Source organism: Cololabis saira, chromosome 14 (assembly GCF_033807715.1).
Source record: "Cololabis saira isolate AMF1-May2022 chromosome 14, fColSai1.1, whole genome shotgun sequence".
NCBI lineage: Eukaryota > Metazoa > Chordata > Actinopteri > Beloniformes > Belonidae > Cololabis > Cololabis saira.
In genome coordinates, this window is record NC_084600.1 from 26,712,444 (window position 1) to 26,733,235 (window position 20,792).

Genomic DNA, 20,792 nt, shown 5'->3' on the forward strand with positions numbered 1-20,792 from the left:
GCCAGACTAAGCGTTTGATTAGATGGTTGAGATGAAGTCATCACATCACCTTCCTTTGAGGCACTTTAATGACCAGATTCAATAGATCTCCTTTATTCATTATAGTGAATGACAAAAAACTATTTCATGTAGGCTGTACTACATCTTTAAACATTTGTGTTCAGTCGAACCCATGCTTGTAAAGACTTCATTTTTAATGCAGCTGTGGGTTACATCAAGTTTGCCACAAGCTAACCGACAGAGCAACTGGCCCAAGGAGTTGTTACCCCTGCATGATCCAGTAAAACACCCCTTTAACTCCTTCAAAGCAAACCAGAAAGTTTAAATTGCACTTGATGTTTTCTACTGAGCTATTGAGTATATCAAGTCACTGGAAAGGAGGATGAAATAATTAATCTATGTGGAAATTAACAGTAAAAAAAGATTTTGTCAATATGTGGCAGTGAAAAAGAGTTTCAATAAAGTTTATTATAAATCAAAAATAACAGACTCCGTTTTTTTCATGAGAATGTTAACATTTATTCTCAAATCATGTTGGTAAAGAAAACTAAACTGTACACGAACAATAAATCAAATAAAATACTCTTAAATCATCACATGGGAAAAACATGGTTAACAGTCAGTACAACAGTTATGGTTACAGACGGGTAATTTAACTGAGGTTTCAGTCAGTTTTAAAGGGACAAGTGTCACACTGAACACTAAATTCAACCAGTTACAGCTACTGTCTACATTGGTGATGGCAGAGTGCCTTTTCCTCTGCGTCCAGCTTCAGATTTGTTTTACAAAGGAATCAAAGACTTCAGACAATCACCACAGCAGAGCTACGGCTGGAGTAATAATAATAATAATAAGGATGATAATAATAACAATAATGATTTGCTGTTGTTGCATCACATAACATACATCTATGACCAGGAAATAGATGGTTCCACTTCATCAGTGCAAAACAGTAACTATGAGCTGCATTTCGTTGAACAGTGAAGTATGTGTTTATCTATGAAGCTTTTCACAAATGATCTTGAGGAAACCTTGCATTTAAATCAGTAATGTGTAAACTAGGTCTCTAGGAATGCGTGACACATTTGTAACAGGGGAGAATATTAGACGCACCTCTTAAATTATAATCCTACATATTGTTGTTTTTAATGGGTGCAGAAGTGTCAAAAAGTCTCATTCTTTCAGAGCAACAAAAGGTTTCTGCAAGACGCAGCTGAATTCGCAAAACATTTGATTTCAGTTGACACACATCTAGACAACGTTGAGTTTCACAACTTGTGAGAACCAGAATCCTTCAAACAAAGAAAAAAAAAATGAGTTCAAGTTAGTTTAAATACTGAAAGACATCCCTTCTATTTAATATTTTGTTTTTCTATTTTGGTCAGTTTCAGTGATCGAAAAACCATAAAAAGCATGTCAGAATAAACATCTTGGTAGCTCACACTTATGTACACACACAAACACGCAAAAGGACCTTTTTTTTTTTACTTGCTGTCTCTTGATCTCGAGATGGAATGAAATGTGTTAACAGTAAAAAAAAAAAAAAAAAAAAAATTAAAAAATTAAAAAGAAAGGGAACGTTTCAGTGAGCAGGAGCCTGCCAATTTTCCTGAGAAACATTTTTACAATATACGATATCTTTGTTCTGTTGGTTTCGTTGCTTAGTCTCATCCTGCTCCAGTGAAATATTCTCTTTCGAAGAGAAATGAGAGATTTTTGAGACCAGCAGGATACAAGTATCTCGGTTTTTTGGGAAATTTTGTGATGGATTTTGGATGGCTGTGTGACACGCTACGATCTCAGCAGAGTTGTAGAACTGAGCGGGAGATTGTGGTGAGGATAAAGTGCATTTATATGGGATCATTTTAAATGGAGAACACAATCATCTGCACCATCAGATGAGCAAATGCGTCCGTAAGGAAGCCGCTATTTTCATCAGGACTGGTGAGCGGACTTCTGCAAATCAACAAGCGGAAGGAGAAACGTTTAGAGATGAATATGAGAGCAAAGCGGCATGCTTTTACAGACGTCCTGGTTAACAAGTTAACAGCACAACAGTTACACCGAGTGGCTACACCATTTAAGAGAACTGGAGACTAGCGGCTCACCTTAAAAACACCACAGGGGAGGAATCATCACAAGTGTTGGTGAGGGAGTCAGTTGAGAAATGCTCTATTTTACCCGACAAATATGTAAATTCTGCTGATGAAAGTTGGTTAAAACTGTTTTGGGAGTTTTCGTCATTCAAGCAATAACTTACGGGAACAAACGGATACCGATGGTCCAGAGGGACAATTAACTACCAGATGATAACAGAGGTTGCAAACAGGCCAAAAGTTTACAAAGATTTAGATAATCTGCTTTATTTAGATTATCTAAAGCATAACCATATTAAAGACGTAAAGTTGAAGGATGGGCAATAACCTCTAGTAGGATGCAGGAAATGGTTTGGAAGGTGTGTGAAAATGGCAGGCACTTTCAAGAAAAACTTCAGACGAAGCATCTGTTAATCAGCAACACTAACGAGCTCCAATCAATCAGGTGTCCAAAAGTGGATCTGTGAGGAGGGGCTGGGTTTTTTGTCTTTTCTCAGGGAAGTGATTGATCTGAATGTTTGTGTTCTGGCTTTAGTCTGAGAACTTGGCACATGTCGGGATGGATTCCTTCATCGTTTTAATTCTGATCTCAACTGTGCAAAAGTCCAGCTATACTGCAAAGTTCACTTATCCTTTTTAGACAAATAAATAATGTGTGTACCGCTACAGAGGATAATAGTGGTTTAAACTTGACCAAGGATGGTGGAAGTTAGCTGAAGGTTTCCCTTCCATCTTCTCTGTGAATGAAAATGAGTCCTACACCACGATAAACCAAACTTATCGGCTTTGGACAGGGATGGACCATTATTTATGGAGAGGTTGGATGACAAGTCAACAAATGTGAAGTGTTAACAGCAAGCAGAGAAGATTTTTCACTTCTCAGGACCTTCAGTGTCTGACGGCCGTCGCCAGGGTTCCTCTTAGAAGCCGGAGGGCGTCAGGACGTTCATGTCGCGGTGTTTGAGCTTGTGTGGTCGCGCTCCCTGCCGGCGGCCCTCCACTGTGGGGATCTCCATGGGCGGGAATGCCTTCTGAGGGTTTTCAGCCAGTCGTGTGGCCTGTGACTTCATCACTTCCATGGGGGTCGGCTTCTGGGCTCCACGGTACGCCTGCAGTGCAAAGCCGGCTGGGAAAGAAAAGGTATATTTATTAATTCACCAACTAAGAGATCCTTCAAGGATTTAATGACAAAAATAGTTCTGCGACTGGTGCCCAGGTACTGGCCTGCAGCCACATTACACACTGAAAAGCTGAAGTTAATTGTAAATGAATGGATGAGTTTATATAGTTAGGTTTAAAAACAAAAAAAAGCCTATAATTCATTCAGAACTCTGAACCTGAAGGGAAAAATGAAGGAACTAAAAAACTTTAAGCAAAAACATTCAAGAGCTTAAACCTTCAACTTTTCATGGAAATTACAAATGTTACCCTCATGTTTATCAATATTTAGGCAAAAAACACAACTCTAAGATCACAATGAAAGATTATTTTGGTAGTTTTGTTTCTACAAGTCAACAATTATCACCGTCATGCACAATTATCACATGCATCAGTGTGGTGCTTCCCTGAACTGACAGATGTGTTTTACAGTCTGCATTTCACTTCCTTTCACAGCTTCCAACCAACAGTCCATCACTCATACCAGCTTATTCATGCTCAGGGTCCCATGGACCTGCTGGAGCAGACCCCACCTCTCTTCAGTTGAAGGCCAGGGCCCTTTGGCAACTTGTTTTCTGTAAAATTCTCCCGGTTACTGTGGCAGACAATAGTTTACCACTGAGATTGTAGAAAGCCATATCAATGTCACAGAAAACGGGTCAAATATTACAAATCTTGCAGTTGACAGATGTAATTCATATGCCTTGAAATGTGACGCGTGTGGGATGTGGGATCAGAGACTGAACCGACACCAGGTCAGTACCAAAAGTTATTTTCAAGTGTAATTCTTGTAACAGGAATGAATCAAAGCAGTTATTAGGGCCCGAGCACTTACAGTGCGAAGGCCCTATTGTATCTGTAGGAATTATTCTTTATTCTTCGTTGTTATTCTTTCTTTTTTCTGACGAAATGAGGGCCTTTTTGCCCCCGTAAACGTGCCCCAAAAGTCACCAAATTTTGCATGCAAGCCAGGCCTGGCGAAAAATTTTATATTTAATGGTTTGAATTAATGGGCGTGGCAAAATGGCTCAACAGCGCCCCCTAGAAAACTTTGTTCCTCAAGCCCCACAATACGGTTTGACGTACATGCACGAAAATCGGTACACACCTGTATCATGGCGCAACTTAAAGAAAAGTCTCTTGGCGCCATGACCGAAACTCAACAGGAAGTCGGCCATTTTGAATTAATCGTGTAATTTTGGCGCAATTTATGCCATATCTTCTGCAATTAATACGGCCCGAACCGTAACGTGCACCCAGGTGTGTTATACATCAAAATGTGCGTCTCCATCCTGCAACAACGCGCATTATTTTTCTCTTTCAAAAGCGTTACCGTGGCGAAGCTAGACGCCAAAAAGCCAAAAATCGTGGGTGGTGTCATTTCTGATATGCTTATGGAGGGCGGTGGCCATAAGTGCGAGGGCCCGTTCGTCGCTGCTTGCAGCTTTAATTTTTTTTTTTTTTTTAAAAACCAAATCCCCCCCCAGCTGAGTGAAAAAACATCTCTCATACAAAGTTTCTGAAGTAAATCATTACAAACTTTTAAAGGTTTCTTAGATTACCTACCTAAAGTCATCCTGAGAAAAGGGCTCGTAAAAGTCTCCAGTTCAGACTGATCCGTTCCATGTGTAAAAATCTGCATGTGGCTTCTGGGAAGTTACAGGAGATGCAGATCCACACTTATACGAGGACAAACCTCCGTCACCGTTTTCAAAAGCCAATGAGTGAACAGAATGCTGAGCCCCGAATGTGGGCTCGTGTTTGCTGTCAGTCTGAAGGTCTGTCATTCCTCCTTTGACCCAAATGCTGGATCTAATTGTTTATACAGAGCTGGAAATCACTCTAAAAAGAGTCGCTGCACCATTATAAATGTTTTACATTGGCGTCCAGCACTGAGGAAAAGCCGTTACCTGCAGCTGTGCCATCGGGTCCTAGATCAGATGCTGAACTCTGGGTGCGGGGCCGAGGACCGAACACACCCCACCGCTCCACCGAAACACCCAGTCCTCCTGCCATCGGGTCTCCACCCATGTCCACACTGCTGTTTGAGGAGCTCAGGCTGACCTCTGAACCTGTACTGCCAAACCAGCCCCTGCACAAACACACAACATAAACATGCCATCTGGGTCACTTCAACGTATCAGTTAAACGCCATATTAAGGTCAAAACTGACGCGCTCAAACAGGATTGATACTCAATCTGTGTGTGTACCTGCGCTGTTGTTTAGGAGAGCTGTGTGGGGTGTTTGATGGAGTGGACTGGGCCGAAGAGGGCTTCTCTTCTCTGACCTCCATGCTCTGGATCTGGAGTTTCTACACAAGGACAGAAAAGGCAGAAATCTATCAGAAATCTTATATCAATATTTAGTAGACAACTATAATGATTTTCAAGAAGCAACTTAAGGAGTAAATGTTATGAAAAAAAACTACTATTTTTAAGCTTGAGAGCATATATGTGGATGTCTGAAATTACTATCAATTCAATGAATCAGAAAAAAAAAAAAAGGAAAAAAAAACTTGAGTTTTGGGGGGCTTCCTCAGTCAGAAATGTCTTTCAGTAAAGTGTTCAGATTTTCAGGTGTCTGTTGCATCTAATAACCCAAATTAAAGAATTGTTCGGCCTACCCAACTATGACCTGCACTCCCATCCCAACTTCAAAGCATTCAGCATTTTTCACATTTCAAAAGTAGGAAACCAAGAGCATTTTAATCTTGGTTTTGCTTGACGAGTTCTCATCCTTAGCAATTAGATTTCTTTGAACGTAGCCAATAAGGCTCCATCAGTATTTAGGAAATCATTTTTCTTTCTGCTTTTCTTTAATACGTTTTCCTAGATGGAAGATGGAAAATGTTTCCATTTGTAAAGTTGAGTGACTGACCCCTAAAACCCTCCACCATGACCGGAGCAGTAAATGAAGGAACGGGTGGTGTTGTATAACATCTCTGTGCTATTTTGACTGAAGCGTGTCACTGATAATCCATTAAAACCTCACAAATACAAATTTCAATACATCTCCTTTCTGTGGGGTACATTTATGGTTGTAGTGGCAGTATGGCGAAACTGTCAGCTGTGCAGTCATTGTTCCCAAATTTATATTATATTTATATATATTTATAAAAAGGTCCAGGATCATTTAGAACCTGGCAACGGTGGCTCTGTAAATGTCACTTGGTGGAATCAGCAGTTGTACTTGCCCCTTGCTCCTTTGAGAGCCTTTTAATGGACCACATATATCTAATCTTTTAAAACAGAACGTGCTTTATATATGTATATGTATAAGGGGCCTTTCAGCAACTTAGTAACTAAGAGAAATGAACATGCTTTAGCACAGGGCTGCTTTCTGATTTCAGGTAAATATATCTGGCTGGTGGGTGTGCGGGGAGGCTTCTGACCTGAAGAGATTCAGGCACGCGATGGTGGTGTCTCGTCTCCTCAGCAGTGAGGCCTTTGTGGGGGGTGTAGCCGGTATCAGTGAGTCCTGCTGTCTGCTCAAACTTGTACACACTTTCCTGAGTTTGTTCTGAAAGAAAATTTTTATCTAAATGTGTTTTCACGCTGAGGAAGTAACCAAACACAGTCAAAACAAACAGATTAAAGAAGAACATACTGGTGATAAGAGAATTCATGATGATTGAGGAAGCCTTGGTCTTCACTACAGCTGCTGACTTGGAGGAGACGCTGTCCTGCGACGTAGACTGCTTGACAGCACCATTATCGTCCTCCTGGTGGAGAAACACAAACTGACGTGAACTTCTACACACTGCAACGTACCTCGGGTGAGTATAACCACAACAAAGCAGGTTGTGAAAAAGCAGTAATGTTCTCACCTCAGCCAGCTGTGAGAACTTCCTGGCAGGGATGACGGGCCGCCTCCACAGGTTGTTGATGCTGATGTCATGGGGCGGGGTGGACATGGGGGCCTCCAGGTTATCGTCGTAGCTGATGGCACGACGAGTCATTCCGATGGGAAGTTTCATTCCCCCCATCCCAGAACCCTCTAGGGCTGCAGACACAACAGATTTGATCTTCATTTACAAGGATGACTTTTTAAAGCTCTTTTCTAGTCTTTATAATACTTTTCTTCCACAAAATAAAGTGCCAATGTGCAAAATAAAGAGAAATCCAATATTTAAAGACGAAAAAACAGTACTAAAAATAACCATATGAAATAACCATATAAAATATGATTTCCTTTGTTGAATAATACTTTTGAGACGTGTGACTACTTCAATTCAACCTACATCACGTCATTTTGTTGTATTTTTCCATTCCTGATTCTGCATTTGCATTTTGTTTTTACCTTTTCTTATTTTAATAGCTTATTTCTCTATTGTTGTAAGTGCTGAGTCCCCAAATTTTTCCTTCAGGATCAATAACGAATCGATCTTATCTATCTGGAGTCCTTTGGATGACCGGAAAGGTTATGGTGAATCACATTTTTACATTATATGAATAAATGGTGTGTATTGGCTTCATAATTTAGTGCACTAGAAAGTGAAAAAATACAAGTAAAAAAAGATCCCAAACTCCTAAATAACTGAAATCCTATAAAAAAGCAAAGCTGGTAAGAATTTCACATTCAAACCTGCAGTAGCCGGTTTCCTCAGTCCTCAAACACTGATGCTGAGGTTAAAACGCTAAACCCCAACTGACCCCACCCCACAAGGTGAAGAAATATCACATTAGTAAAAAAAAAAAAAAAGATTAAGGATCTGAAAAAATGTGCAGGGAAAAAATATTTAAATTGCAGATTAATAAGAGCAATTATTCTGTAGAATATTATTCATATATGATGCCTAGATGCCGTTTCCTCTCCCTGTGTCTGTACTGCTACAAAGTGGAATGCAGAGGAACCAGACTCGCACTTTGTACCAAAGAGGAAAAGAATTATAACGGCCAAAAATACCCAAACATAATGGACTCCAATGGAAAACTTGAATTGACTCACCATGTGGGAATGTTTCAACATACTATGAAGCCATGTGATGTTAGATTTGTAAGGAGAAGTGTCAGTGTCACCATATAAAATGTGTGTGTGGTATCCTGCCTCTGCGTTTGACCATGATGTGCTGAATATAAAACAGGGTACATAAATATTTTGTGCCACTGAAGCCGTTTTTCAACCACTGTGTATTTCGCAAAAAAAAACACAGGAGAGAATGTTTAATGGCAGAAAGAGTGAACTAAAAACTGCCACTGTGGGTTCACAGGTATACATTTGATACTGGTTTACTGTTGTGAAAAACGTGCTGGAGGCTCCAGTTCAAGCCAGAAATTCTGGTGACAGCAGAGCTGACCCCTGGAACATGAGCTTTGTTTATGTTCAACCGGAAAACGTGTGTTGATGGAAAAGTGTAGGATTCAATGTGAATCAGTGTGCGACTGTGACTCCATGAACATTCAAAGTACAGTCTTAACAGATGGTTAATGTGCGAGAGATAATTAACCTCTAATCCTGCTATGAGAGCTGGGATATTTTCATCTGACTTCTGCTTTTTGTAGCAATACAGAAGTTGTAGCCATTAAAAATGCCTGATCTGCTGATTCTGATTTTCTTTCTAATGTCTCAATTCACACACACACAAACACACAAAAAAAAACAACAACATCCTTGTTTCGAAATACTCACCAGGTAATTCACCAGAACCAGACATGATTGCAGTAAGACAATGAACAAGCTTGCGCAGGGCAGGACCTGAAAAGAGTTAAGAATTGCCACATTTACATCCAAAGGTGAGAGACTATAGTAAAGTGAAAGACTTGCAGCTTTTATATCGCATATCTAGATACAAAAATACATTTCGAAAGACATACTGACTTGAGACTAATAAAAGGGAAAGGTTATCAGATTCCTACCTTCCTGATTTGTTGCTTGGATTTGGGCTAGCTGGAATGGCAGCAACAGTTTACATAGGTCTGTCTGAGATCACAACAATCTCAGGAAATGCATTGTGGGAGAGCAGCAAGGCCACGGAAGCAGCTATGGACACAGCAGAGAACAAAGGCAAATATTAACTTTGTATAAACATACTCCAAGTCCAAAAATGTATCACTAGTGGATAATTGTACGGAATATATTTTTTTAAAAGCACAACACAAGACGAAGAGCTGGACTGAGGCAGTTCGCTGCCCCGCAGGAGTTGTTCCATGCCTTTGTGGTCAAGACAGAAAAGAGCCACCTCCACTTCACTCTGATCTGTCCAAAGGACACGTTTGCAAAGTCTTGTGGTTTCTTCAGCTGTCTTGAAGCTGTCCAATTTTGGCTTTCTTTTTAAATGATGGACTTGAAATTAAACCCTTCCCAGATTAATGGGCAGCAGCAATCACTCCTCTGGGATCACTGGTGGTGTGTTTCCTCTTTGTCACTGTGTAAAGACACACCTGAATCTGAATGTTCCAGACCAGCAAACTGCCCAAATATCAGTTTCTACATAGATGCTCACACTTCTTAATGACAAATGAATCAAGTGCATCTGGTTAAAAACATCTGGTTGCTCTGCATTTTGGCTTTTTAAAAAAAGGGTCTATTGAGTTTAATGTTGCCAAATTAAACTCAATAAAAGTGTGCATGAATTAAATACATGTTATGCTATGACTAGAGCTTCACTGCAGCATTATAGCAGACATGCTTTACTTTGTAGGTCTTGCTACGTCAGATTTATTTCGAAATAAAGGCATGTTGATTGAATCCATGACTGCGTCAAACTCCACCCAGCAGTTGTTAAAAAGAGTGTTTTAAAGATAATCCAAACATTTGATATGATTTCATTCGTGCTCGTTTGTCTAGTAGGGGTGATGAATTTAATCTTTTGGTATAATGGCATCAAAGAAAATGAGTAAAAATGCTATATATAATTAATATACCGAGATATATATATTTATATATAGATATATATAGATATCTCAAATTAATTACATATTAGAATGCATACGATTTAGGTCTTTACCAACTTGGTATTAACCATTAATATGTATGCAAACAAAACAAAAAAAGCTGACATACGTACAATAAATAAACAATATATTACACCGGAGGCCACAGCCATGTACTCACATTACTCTATAGATACATGTGATATATATGCAAATAAAATAGATATGTGTGAATCTTATCAAAGCTTTTACTTTGTTAATAATTCTTGTTCAGGTTCAGGAAAATAGATTCAAAACATTTACTGTTTTGGCGCATTTAGTTTTACGAATAAACTGACATATACATTTTTAAATAATGCCTCCATTGGACATCCCTCAATATCAATAAATTACATAATAAACCTCCATATTCGGTAAACACAGCTGGCTTCATTCTGCCGCACAATATAGCGGAACCGCGACAAAAAGACGTTTCACTGCCTTTTCTTGTGACCTTAATCTGCCTCTTCTGTCTCACCGGGGGTAACAGCGGCCTCAAAGCGATGATTGGGGCATCGTTGACCCTCCAATGTCGTCTTTTATTCTCGGGGAGCAAGAAAGCCGTCGAGTGGCAGCCATTACTGAGCCGACGGGATGCGCCTGGTCGCCTCTCGCAGATCCTCGCGAGAGTTAAGCCTGAATTATGGTTCTGCGTTACATCGACGCAGGGCCGACGCAGATCCTACGCCGTAGTCTACACAGTACCCTAGGCTCTGCGTTGGTGTAACGCGGAACCATAAATAAGCCTTTAGATTTAAGCCTGCGTGTCATTTTTGAGTGGACGCTCACATCTCTTACAGCAGGGGTATTCAACTAGATTCGGCCAGGGGCCACATCTGCAAAAGGACCGTATGGAGAGGGCCGCACAATTTGAAAATGTGGGGGTTTTCAAAATGTATTTTGCACTCAAAGACGAAGACTTATGTAAATATAATACATTTGTATTATACATTTGAATATATCTAGTTTACATATGAATGATGTATTAATTGTCTCCAGATTTAGTAATTGTGAATGTTAAATATAATATTCAGATAAAGAAATATTATTTTGAATGCAAGTTCATTTTGAAACCATGCATTGTGCAAACTTAATGAAATTGATATTGACCTACTTTTAATAAAACACGCCATAATGACAAAGCACCACTTTCCACCAAGATTTCCTTATTTGAATATTATATTAAGCATTGAGCACAACCATTTTAGTCCATAGTAGCCAGTTATAAAAATATTATTTAAAAAAAAAAAAAAAAAAAAAAAATATATATATATTTTTTTTTTCAACAAACACCCCCTTTTTTGAAATATGACCATGGGTCACATAAAAGCTCTTGGCGGGCTGCATGTGGCCCGCGGGCCGCCAATTGAATATCCCTGTCTTACAGGAATATTATACTAAAACTTAGGGAACCTTCTGTTGACCCTCAGTTTTAAACATGTTTTAATTTACTGTTCATAAACTACTAATTCAGCGATAGCAGTGGTACTGCTAATCTTTGACAGGCCAAGGCCTCTGATAAAAAAAACAGTGCCACATTGCTTAACTATGTATTATATGCAGAAATACAACTTTACACGTATTCATGTTTTTCCAAAGATGTTGTTATAGCAAAATAAACAATATATGACGACTTTACAGCAGTTTTTTGCGTGTAAATTTTTGGCATAGGGTGTAAAATTTAAATCTGACATAAAAATACTAATGCAATGAAATCAAAGTTGTTATTTCTTTTTATCATAATAATAATAATAGTAATAATAATAATAATAATAATAATAATGCATTCTATTTGTAAGGCTCTTCATCCAAGAATCTCAGAGTGCCACAGAGCCAGTACATAGTTAAAACTAACAATATTAAGTCATAAAACTCAACTTAAAAACACCTTCCTGAATAAAAAGTTTTTTAGGCCAGTCTTAAAAGAGTCCAGTGTCTGTGCTGCCCTTAGATGGTCCAGGAAACTGTTACATAAGCGGGCGCTACAGAGCAAAAGGCCCCCATGGTGCGGAGCTTGGTGTTGGGAACGAGCAGTTTGTAGATCTGAGGGTGCAGGTAGACGAGGTTTGGAGAGTTATGAGGTCTTGTAGGTACGGAGGTGCATGTCCATTTTATGCATTTATGGGGGAAGAGTAAGACTTCATATCCAATACTGTAATCATCAGCAATGTGATCCTAAACCTAAACTAAATTGAACTGAATTATCTGCTGGTATGTTAAAAACTTAGTTACATTGTTTAGAAAAGTGACATAAATATAGTTTATAATAAAATGTATTATTATGATTATTTACAATAATCATTATTATTATCATCATTATTATTATTATTCTAATTATTATTGTATATTTGGTAGTTATAGGCAGAGCTTAAGTGAGAGATTAATGCACAAAAATGCTTAAAAATATGAATGTATGATGATTTTATAGCAGTCTTTTGTGTCCATTTTTGGGTTGAGGCTCTCCAGAAGGTGGTAAATTAGGGTTAGGGTTAGGGTTAGGGATGCTGAGGGATGCTGATGTTATCTGAATCTTTTTTTATTTGCTGATTGGCTCCACCTAGTGACTGTTTCACACAAAGGCGTTACTGTTCACGACAAAACACCTGTTTTCTTTCTGCAGGTTATTTTACTTCACTTTGAACCACAATTTCCATTGTTCAATGTCCAAAATCGAATCAATAAAAGGAGAAAACTATTAAACTATAACTACTATAGAAGAAAGCTATTATCTTATTTGGACAATATTTAACAACAAAAACAACAACAACAAAAATACAAAAGAAGAAACAAAACCCAGCACAATTCATACTTTCATGATGCAACTCACCTTTACGAAGTAGTTAAAAAAAGAAAAGTGATTTTCTTTCTTTCTGTTAAATATTTTACACGGAACATAACCTAATGCATCTACAATAATAAATTGTTTTAAGAAAACAACAAACAAACCCACAAATGGTACGTGAGGGGCTCTGTACTTAACTTATCTTTAAATAATCTTGTGCAAAATGATGATTAATTTGGCGCACATATTCTTATGTAACGCTAAGAAGTAAAAAAAAAAAAGAATTAAAAATTAAAAAAGCTGACCCACCTCCAGACGCCAGAGAAGCTCCGCCCGCTTCCAGCAGAGCAGGATTTGCATAGAGGTGTATGCGCCGCCTCCCTCCCTCTTTAGTTTTGTTTTTCCTTCTTTCCGAGTCCGACTACACCTCCAAGCCGACTTTTCTCTCCACCCTGGATGAGGAAGTCTGTCTGGGTCGACTCCCTTCTCCTCCCAGTCGCTGATATTCAATCTACGGAGACTTTCCAAACTTTCCTTCTCCGCCGTCGCCCTTTCTTCCGTCGGAGCTCCGTGTGATCAGGATGTCCGTCCAGTCGAGCCAGAAGACTCTGACACGGACCTTCAAGACGGTGAACCTGGGCTCCTCCGAGCCGGTCACCACCGTCAGGTCGGTGTCTCCGCGCTCCGGGACGCCGGTGTCCACGCTGCCCTACGCCGTGAACGGCTCCTACGACACGGCGGTGCGGTACCTGGTGCCGATGCAGCAGCAGCAGCAGATACAGCAGCAGCAGGGGCACTACGTGCTGATGCAGCAGCCCATGATGCAGCCCTCCGTCATGCAGCACCACCTGGTGCAGCCCTCCATGGTGCAGCACTCCGTCATCCAGCAGCCCATGATCCAGCAGCCCATGATGCAGCAGATGGTGTCCCCGGTTTACCTGCAGACTCTGCCCCGTGTGAGCGTCAGCAGCCAGGAGTCCGACCTGCGGTTCCAGCAGCAAGCCTCCATGGAGGTGAGGACCAGCTCAGCTGTCTGGAGGGTTAGGGTTGGGGGATCATCACTGTTACAGAACTTTAAAAGTAGACATGTCATGAATATAGTACCAACTAGGGCTGTTCGATTTTGCCCAAAAATAAAATCTCGATTTTTTTTTCTGTCAAAATCCGATTTTCGATTACGATTATTTTGTGAATTCACAAAAGGCAAAGAAATGATTCAAAATATGCTGTTTTTTTTATTGAACATTTGCCCCATTGGGCTTTAAGTGCAAACTTTGCTCTTATTAAACCAAAAATGAATGAATAAAGTGCAAAACTCTGTAAATAAGTTGAAAAAAAGTTTTAAAAAATATAATAAAATATAAAGTCTTATCTCTGAAAAAAAAATCAGCAAATCAGCACTTGCAAACATACAGTAAGTTAGTAACTAAACTAACTAACTAAAGTAAGTTATATTTCCAATTCAATAAAACAAGACATTTTCTAATTAAACTAAACTGGGTCTTTGCATGCTAAATAATAATGCAACCCATGAAGGAGGTAGAGGTGTGTAATGTCAGTCATTACATTTGCTATTCACATTTGCAAGTTTTTTGCAAGGAACACGAGCCGGTCTACCAAATCTGGCTTGAGGGATGCCCGGTGGCATGTTACAACACCTCCTCCTACACTAAAGAGCCTCTCCGATGGGGCACTTGTCGCAGGTATTGAGAGGTATTTCCATCAATCATTAATATGTGTGCAGAAAAGGTTAAAAAAAATTTTAAAAAAATAAAAAAAGTGAAAAATCGATTTTACGATTTTCACGTTTTAACATCGTTCTAATTACATAATCACGATTACAATTTAAAATCGATTAATCGAACAGCCCTAGTACCAACAACCTGTTGCACTTAAATCTCACAGTTTTAGTTCATAAGTGCAGTTCCCTTGAGCTCATGTGCCTGTGCTGGATTAACATTGATTCAGCTCCTTTTTTAGACATGAGATATGTATTTTGGTGCATGCTTCCAATCTCTATGAATGAATGAATGAATGAATGAATGGTCTCTATTTCGGTGTTAAACCTTGTACAAGCCGTTTTTACAAAACAAAAAATGAAAAAGTAAAATAAACATTGCTTTTGCCGAAAAGGTGTAGTTTATAGTGCCTACCCTTTTTATCTTGTGATCAGCTTAAATCTGAGACATTAGCATTAATCGGTGAAAACAAACAATGCATAAAGAAGACAAAATATAAAATTGACGTTTCACATTCTAGAATGTTTTTGATAATATACTTTATGGTTATAGTGTTTTATATTTATTTACAATATTTTCTTTAAACATTTTCTTGAAATTGTAGATAGAACTACACATTTTTAGGTCGTTGTCACAACAACTATTCCACATTTCTCTTGCCTTAATTGATGTACATCTCTTTTTAATATTTGTTCTTACTGTCATCATCTCAAACATGAGTTTCCCCCTCAGGTCATAGCGGTTTTCTTTTATTTGGAACAAATCTTGAATGCAGTTTGGAAGCAGTTTCTGCTGTGCTTTAAAGGCAAATAAAACAGTTTTCTGCTCACACTTCTATCACAGCACATACCTGCACAGGATCATTAGTTCAGACCTAATGTTTTAGATCCATCTCCAACGTTCAGATGAAGAGTTCATAAATCAGCTTCTTCTCACACTGGGCTGTAAAATATTTATCAGTTTGCCGGTCAGGGTCGGCCACAGGTGGCAGAGCGAGAAGGTGGTGGGCCGCGGGTTTGAAACGGCTTATTTTAAAGTAATCAGAAAAGCCTCCATGTCATTGACATGTTTCCCATGTGGCACCAGCTTCTTACTTATCACACTCAAGTTTGGATTTTCACAGGTTGTGATATCAGTTGAGCAGGCGACAAGGATGGAGGAGAAGGCTGATGGATGTATCTCTGTAAAACGTGAAGAAACCTAAAACATTCTTGGCTGTGCATGCCGTGAAACTAAACTGTGTGGAAAAGTGCCATGTGGGTGGTTTGATTCAGTTGTATGTGACTTAGACACCTTAATAAATCCACAAAAGGTCAATTGTGAAATTATTCAGCCACAAGAACATGAACATGGGAGTTTGCCGTAGTTTCCATAGATTTTTATTGAGAACCTGTTGGGCAGCCTCGGCTCATTCAGACTGAAGCACTGGAGCTGCTGGAAGTCCTGCAGGGACAGATGTATACGCTACAAAACAGGGATGTTTTTCACTGCCGCTTACAAGGGCACCAAGTTCACAATGTGTGTTGATGTTTTGGTTAATTTTGGCTCATCAAGCAATATTTCTGCCCGACTTTGAAGCGTTCCACCTCTCCCGGTGCAGACTTGACCTTCTTGGATAAAACCGTGTATTGTTTTGATGCAGATGACAGTTGTGCAGTACATGGATGTGGCCTAGACAATCTTAACATTGATAAATGGGTAAAGTGAGAGACTTTGGAGAACCTTAACCTTCACCAGACAGGTTTTTGGTTGAAGTTCACGTCACCGGATCACAGCTGTTAAAGAGGTTAGGAATTCCTGACGCTTCATTAATGCCCCGTAGACTTAGTAACTGCCAAAATATGTCATAATTGGTCAAAATTAAACTTCAGGTAAAGGTGACTTAGTGTGGTTCCAAACAAGATGACTCCTGCTCTAATCGTGTCCTGATTATGTTGGCCTTCGCGCCTACAATGATTTACAGAAGGTCTCTGCTGATAGCTGTAAAACATTTGAATATATCTTCACATCTTCCCCCTCTGCTTCGTTGGTAAAGTGGTAGCTGCTTGTAAATTTGATCTAGTATCTTTGGTGTTGAATGTAACAGATGAATATCAACGTTTCTGCTGTCGTTTGCTCTGAAAGTCTGTGAATTCAGGTTGGCTGTGCTGTTTGAGTCACTGCATTCTTGTGTCTGAAGTCTTCCACGCCCGCGTTGAGGTGACACACCCTCACTTTTTACATTGTTCCACCTGCCTGGATCATAGCTATGTTTATTATGAGGCATTTTTTCACTCTTCCTTCAGGGTGTTTACAACTTTTTGGTGCATGTCAAAAAAGCACTAAAGAAGTTATAAAACACAGATCATGCAGGAAAACTGCAGATTAGAATATTGCAGGCAGTGTTTGAGCTTTGTCTGAGTCGGTGTTGTCGTTGTGAGGTTGATCATCCTGTTTACAACTTTATCTTACTTCATACATCCACAGTCACTCAGTTTTCATGTTTTGCCAGTTTTTTCATTCTTATTTACATTCTGATCAGTATTCCAACTTTCAAGAAAGCTGGCTTGTGTCGAAAATCTTTCCTTCAAACTCATTAAAGTGAAAGATTTAATTGCACTCTGACACTTGAATTAACTTTAAACGTTCTTCTGAATTTTAATCAGTAGCTTACATCTGTTTTTGGAAAAGTATTTACGGCAGCTCGTACCACGGGTCAGCTATTTTCAGCGGGCGTTTGAACACCTCATTTTTGTACCATCTTTAACGGTACCATATCCTTCTGCAAGATAAAAGATAACAGCTTCTGTTAGCTCTTTCCATCGCTTGCTTGACTTGTCAAATGCCTGTTTATGTTGCAACCAACTCCGTTTGGCTTTCAGCCATCGCTCTCCGTGCGCTACTGCTACACACACAAACAAGGAGGCGGGTAGGAAAGGTGTCACTGCCTGTAATTCGCTATGATTGGTCGGTCAGGTTGACGACGGCAATACGTCTCGTGAATCGGTGCATCAGCATAGAAAGGCAATTTATAGACAATCCCACGATCTCTGCAGTTTGAAAGATTGACTTCACGTTGTAATCCTTCACGATCTAATATTGTCATATCTCCCGTGTGTGTGTGTGTGTGTGTGTGAGTGAGAGTACCAGGAGATGGTGTTTGGTACTCAGTCCATTTTTAGTGTGGTCTTAATAAGCGCTGTCCTCCTCAGTTTCGCCCCCACTCACCTCTGCTTCAGCTTCCTGTATCATAGATGAGGAAGATGCTGCAGATGCACCTGCCTGTCCTTGGTTGAGTCTCCGATTAGGTGTCTACATCCACAGGTCAACAGCTTGCTTTGGCTCATCAAATGTCTCTGTGGTCTGCTTTGGCAGGTGCATCAGGGCTGACAGACGATCATGTGACAGACTCGTTTTTCATTATGTTGAGATGAGAGAATCCGCTCTCACAAGCTGCACTGCCTAAAGGCAGCGTAAGAGAGAGCTTAATCACCTTGTTGTCGTTGGAGTAAGCGTCTGGGTTACTTGTATTTACAATTTGAACCAATTCGTGCACAGAAGAGGCTCCCGGGCGTTATCCTGCCTGCTTTAAGCACATCCATTCTGCCACAGTGGTGTCTTTGTCAAGTTGCAATGTGGCCTCATATTTCTGGAGAATGCTACAAAGTGTTGTGTTTCCAAAACTGTGGAGGTCTTGCATCTCCTGAGGCCATGTTGACGGATCAAATACTAAAAAGTGATCACATGACTTTAGGGAGTCATATCTGCTTTCAAACTCTTCAAGTTTGTCTTGTCTCTCTCAGCATTAGAAACACTGCGCTGTGGCCTGCACCATCAAGCAGAAGTGTGAACTGTCCATTGGCCACCATACGCTCATCCTTACAGTCTCCAAGGGTCATTGTTTCCTTCTGAAACCTAATGGATGTGGTCTTCAAAATGTTGCCAATGTCAAGCATGTTTGACAGAAAGCACTGAAAACGCTCTGCAGATATGCTGCAAGTCACTGTTCTCACTCATAGCCAGTTGCATTTTAGTGGCTGGCAATAGTAGATATAGATATTTTTAAGTGTTTCATGCCCCCACGCTGACCATCTGATATTATTAAACTTACCCAGTTACAGAAAGAAGATCCCATTTTCTTCACACACCTTCTTCAGTGCAGAAGTTTTAGTTTTTTTTGATCCACCTTTTTGTAAATAAAACTACAGCAGCTTGACCACAGAGGCATTAAATGTCGCACAGTAAGGAACGTTGCAGCTGATTTTGCGCAATTCTCCAGTGTGTGTGCCGTACACAGAACGCGCGCGTGTGTGTGTGTGTCTCTATCTAAAAAAGGTTAATTCTGTAGCTGAACGATTCAACTTGATGTACAACAAGGTTATAGAATAATTTCTTGTGATAAAGGAAACGTATAAACTGAGTCTGGTGTCCTGATGATTGAAATCTGACTCTTTTTTTTTCTTTTCATCCCCTGTTTTTTTTCACAGAGCATCAGCAGAAAGTCCTCGTCGTCAGTGTTCAGCTCATCCAGTCCCATCAAGAGCCCCGAGCCAAGCGCTGGGGAAGAGGCAAGGACACACACTAATACACTTACAAGCAGTAAACATTTGATATAATCCCAATACCAATTTTTCTTTCTGATACCTAGGCTTTTGGTATTGTCCGATACTGAGTACTGTACGGATACCACTGTTATTTTTACTTTTGATTTTTTTGTGTAACATACCAAACATGTTTTAATAATTAACAATAACTCTTAAATATAGAGTAGTTTTATAATTATATGTTTAAACTGAGAAACTACCATGTCTCCAGTTCATTTTCAGTGAAATTCAGCATTTTCAATTACCATCAGAGTCTGGGCATCTCGGATGGTCAATTTTATAGTTTTCTCCATCGTTGGTCTTGTTTTAAGCTGCTTTCACATAGAACGCGGTTTGTGCCGCGCACACCGCCGATTGGACACAGAGTAGGGTGCAGAGCAAGGCGGGCATGCCCGCATCGCGTACATCAGTGAAGCTCATTTTCGCCTTACATCATAAATTGTGTCAGTTTATTTGTATGTGAATTCTACCCTCCGTTCCGGCTGTGAATGCTTTGCAACAGTGGAGCGGCTCACAGCAGCACCCGCTGCTCGTTGGGGACAATTACTGTAGCGCAGGGATATTCAATTGGCGGCCCGCGGGCCACATGCGGCCCGCCAGGAGCTTTTATGTGGCCCCTGGTGATATTTCAAAAAAGGGGTTGTTTGTTGAAAAAAAAAAACAAAAAAAAAAATACAAAGAATACAGTGTGCAGAGAATGCATATCGCATTTAAGTTTAAGATGCTTGGTAGCCTTTTTTTGAGTTGGTTAACGATGCATAGTGTTTGTACATGTTAATCTCTGTTGGAGAGTTTTTTACTTCAGATTTTTTGCCAGTGTTGCACAGTGATAATGTTCGTCACATTATTATTAACCTCCGTTGTACAGAGGACTTGTTGACATCATTAGGCTTCTAGGATTGGCCTGACATTTTTTTCATTTGAATAAGTGAGGACTTTGCATTTCAGATGGAACTTCTAAGCCTCCTATAATTTCATGTGATTGTTTTGTTTTGCTGATATAATGCACAGATGTGTCATTAATAAAGGAGCTTATGGTTAATATTTTGGTTGCTTATTTATAACATCAAACTGGCTACTATGGACTGAAATGCTTGTGCTCAATGCTTAATATAATATTCAAATAAGGAAATCTTGGTGGAAAGTGGTGCTTTGTCATTATGGCGTGTTTTATTAAAAGTAGATCAATATCAACTTCATTAAGTTTGCACAATGCATGGTTTCAAAATGAACTTGCATTTAAAATATTTCTTTATCTGAATATTATATTTAACATTCACAATGACTAAATCTGGAGACAATTAATATATAATTCATATGTAAACTAGATATATTCAAATGTATAATACAGATGTATTATATATACATAAGTCTTCGTCTTTGAGTGCAAAATACATTTTGAAAACCCCCAAATGTTCAAATTGTGCAAAATGTATCTGTCCCTGCTTCAAAGAAAAGCCCTGGCTTTAGTCCTTCTGAGGAGGAGGAGGAGACGAACAGCAGCAGCAAGGATGGTATGGGA

The 20,792-nt window shown here is 39.6% G+C and overlaps 2 protein-coding genes across 4 annotated transcripts in view; one reads left to right on the top strand and one right to left on the bottom strand.

The window, feature by feature from the left end:
- Nucleotides 1-493: 493 nt before the first annotated feature.
- LOC133459898 (putative monooxygenase p33MONOX) lies at nt 494-10,763 on the bottom strand. 2 transcript variants are annotated; one of them, XM_061740280.1, is made up of 9 exons: nt 10,645-10,763; nt 9,111-9,234; nt 8,884-8,949; nt 7,082-7,257; nt 6,862-6,976; nt 6,647-6,774; nt 5,466-5,566; nt 5,165-5,346; nt 494-3,222 (listed from the first exon to the last, which is right to left on the bottom strand). In XM_061740280.1, exons 3-9 carry the CDS (start codon nt 8,906-8,908, stop codon nt 3,017-3,019), a joined length of 933 nt encoding a protein of 310 aa, XP_061596264.1. In that variant the 5' UTR covers nt 8,909-8,949; nt 9,111-9,234; nt 10,645-10,763; the 3' UTR covers nt 494-3,016. The 2 variants fall into 2 exon arrangements, with proteins under 2 accessions (XP_061596264.1, XP_061596263.1); XM_061740279.1 differs by having other exon boundaries at nt 10,621-10,746.
- Nucleotides 10,764-13,318: 2,555 nt separating this feature from the next.
- pof1b (POF1B actin binding protein) overlaps nt 13,319-20,792 on the top strand; it is a 48,905-nt gene continuing 41,431 nt past the window's right edge. The window contains exons 1-2 of one of the 2 annotated variants that reach the window (XM_061740274.1): nt 13,319-13,961; nt 19,154-19,234. In XM_061740274.1, the coding sequence (XP_061596258.1) occupies nt 13,530-13,961; nt 19,154-19,234 (513 nt within the window). In that variant the 5' untranslated portion in view covers nt 13,319-13,529. The remainder of the gene's footprint in view (nt 13,962-19,153; nt 19,235-20,792) is intronic. The other variant, XM_061740276.1, reaches the window with a different exon arrangement.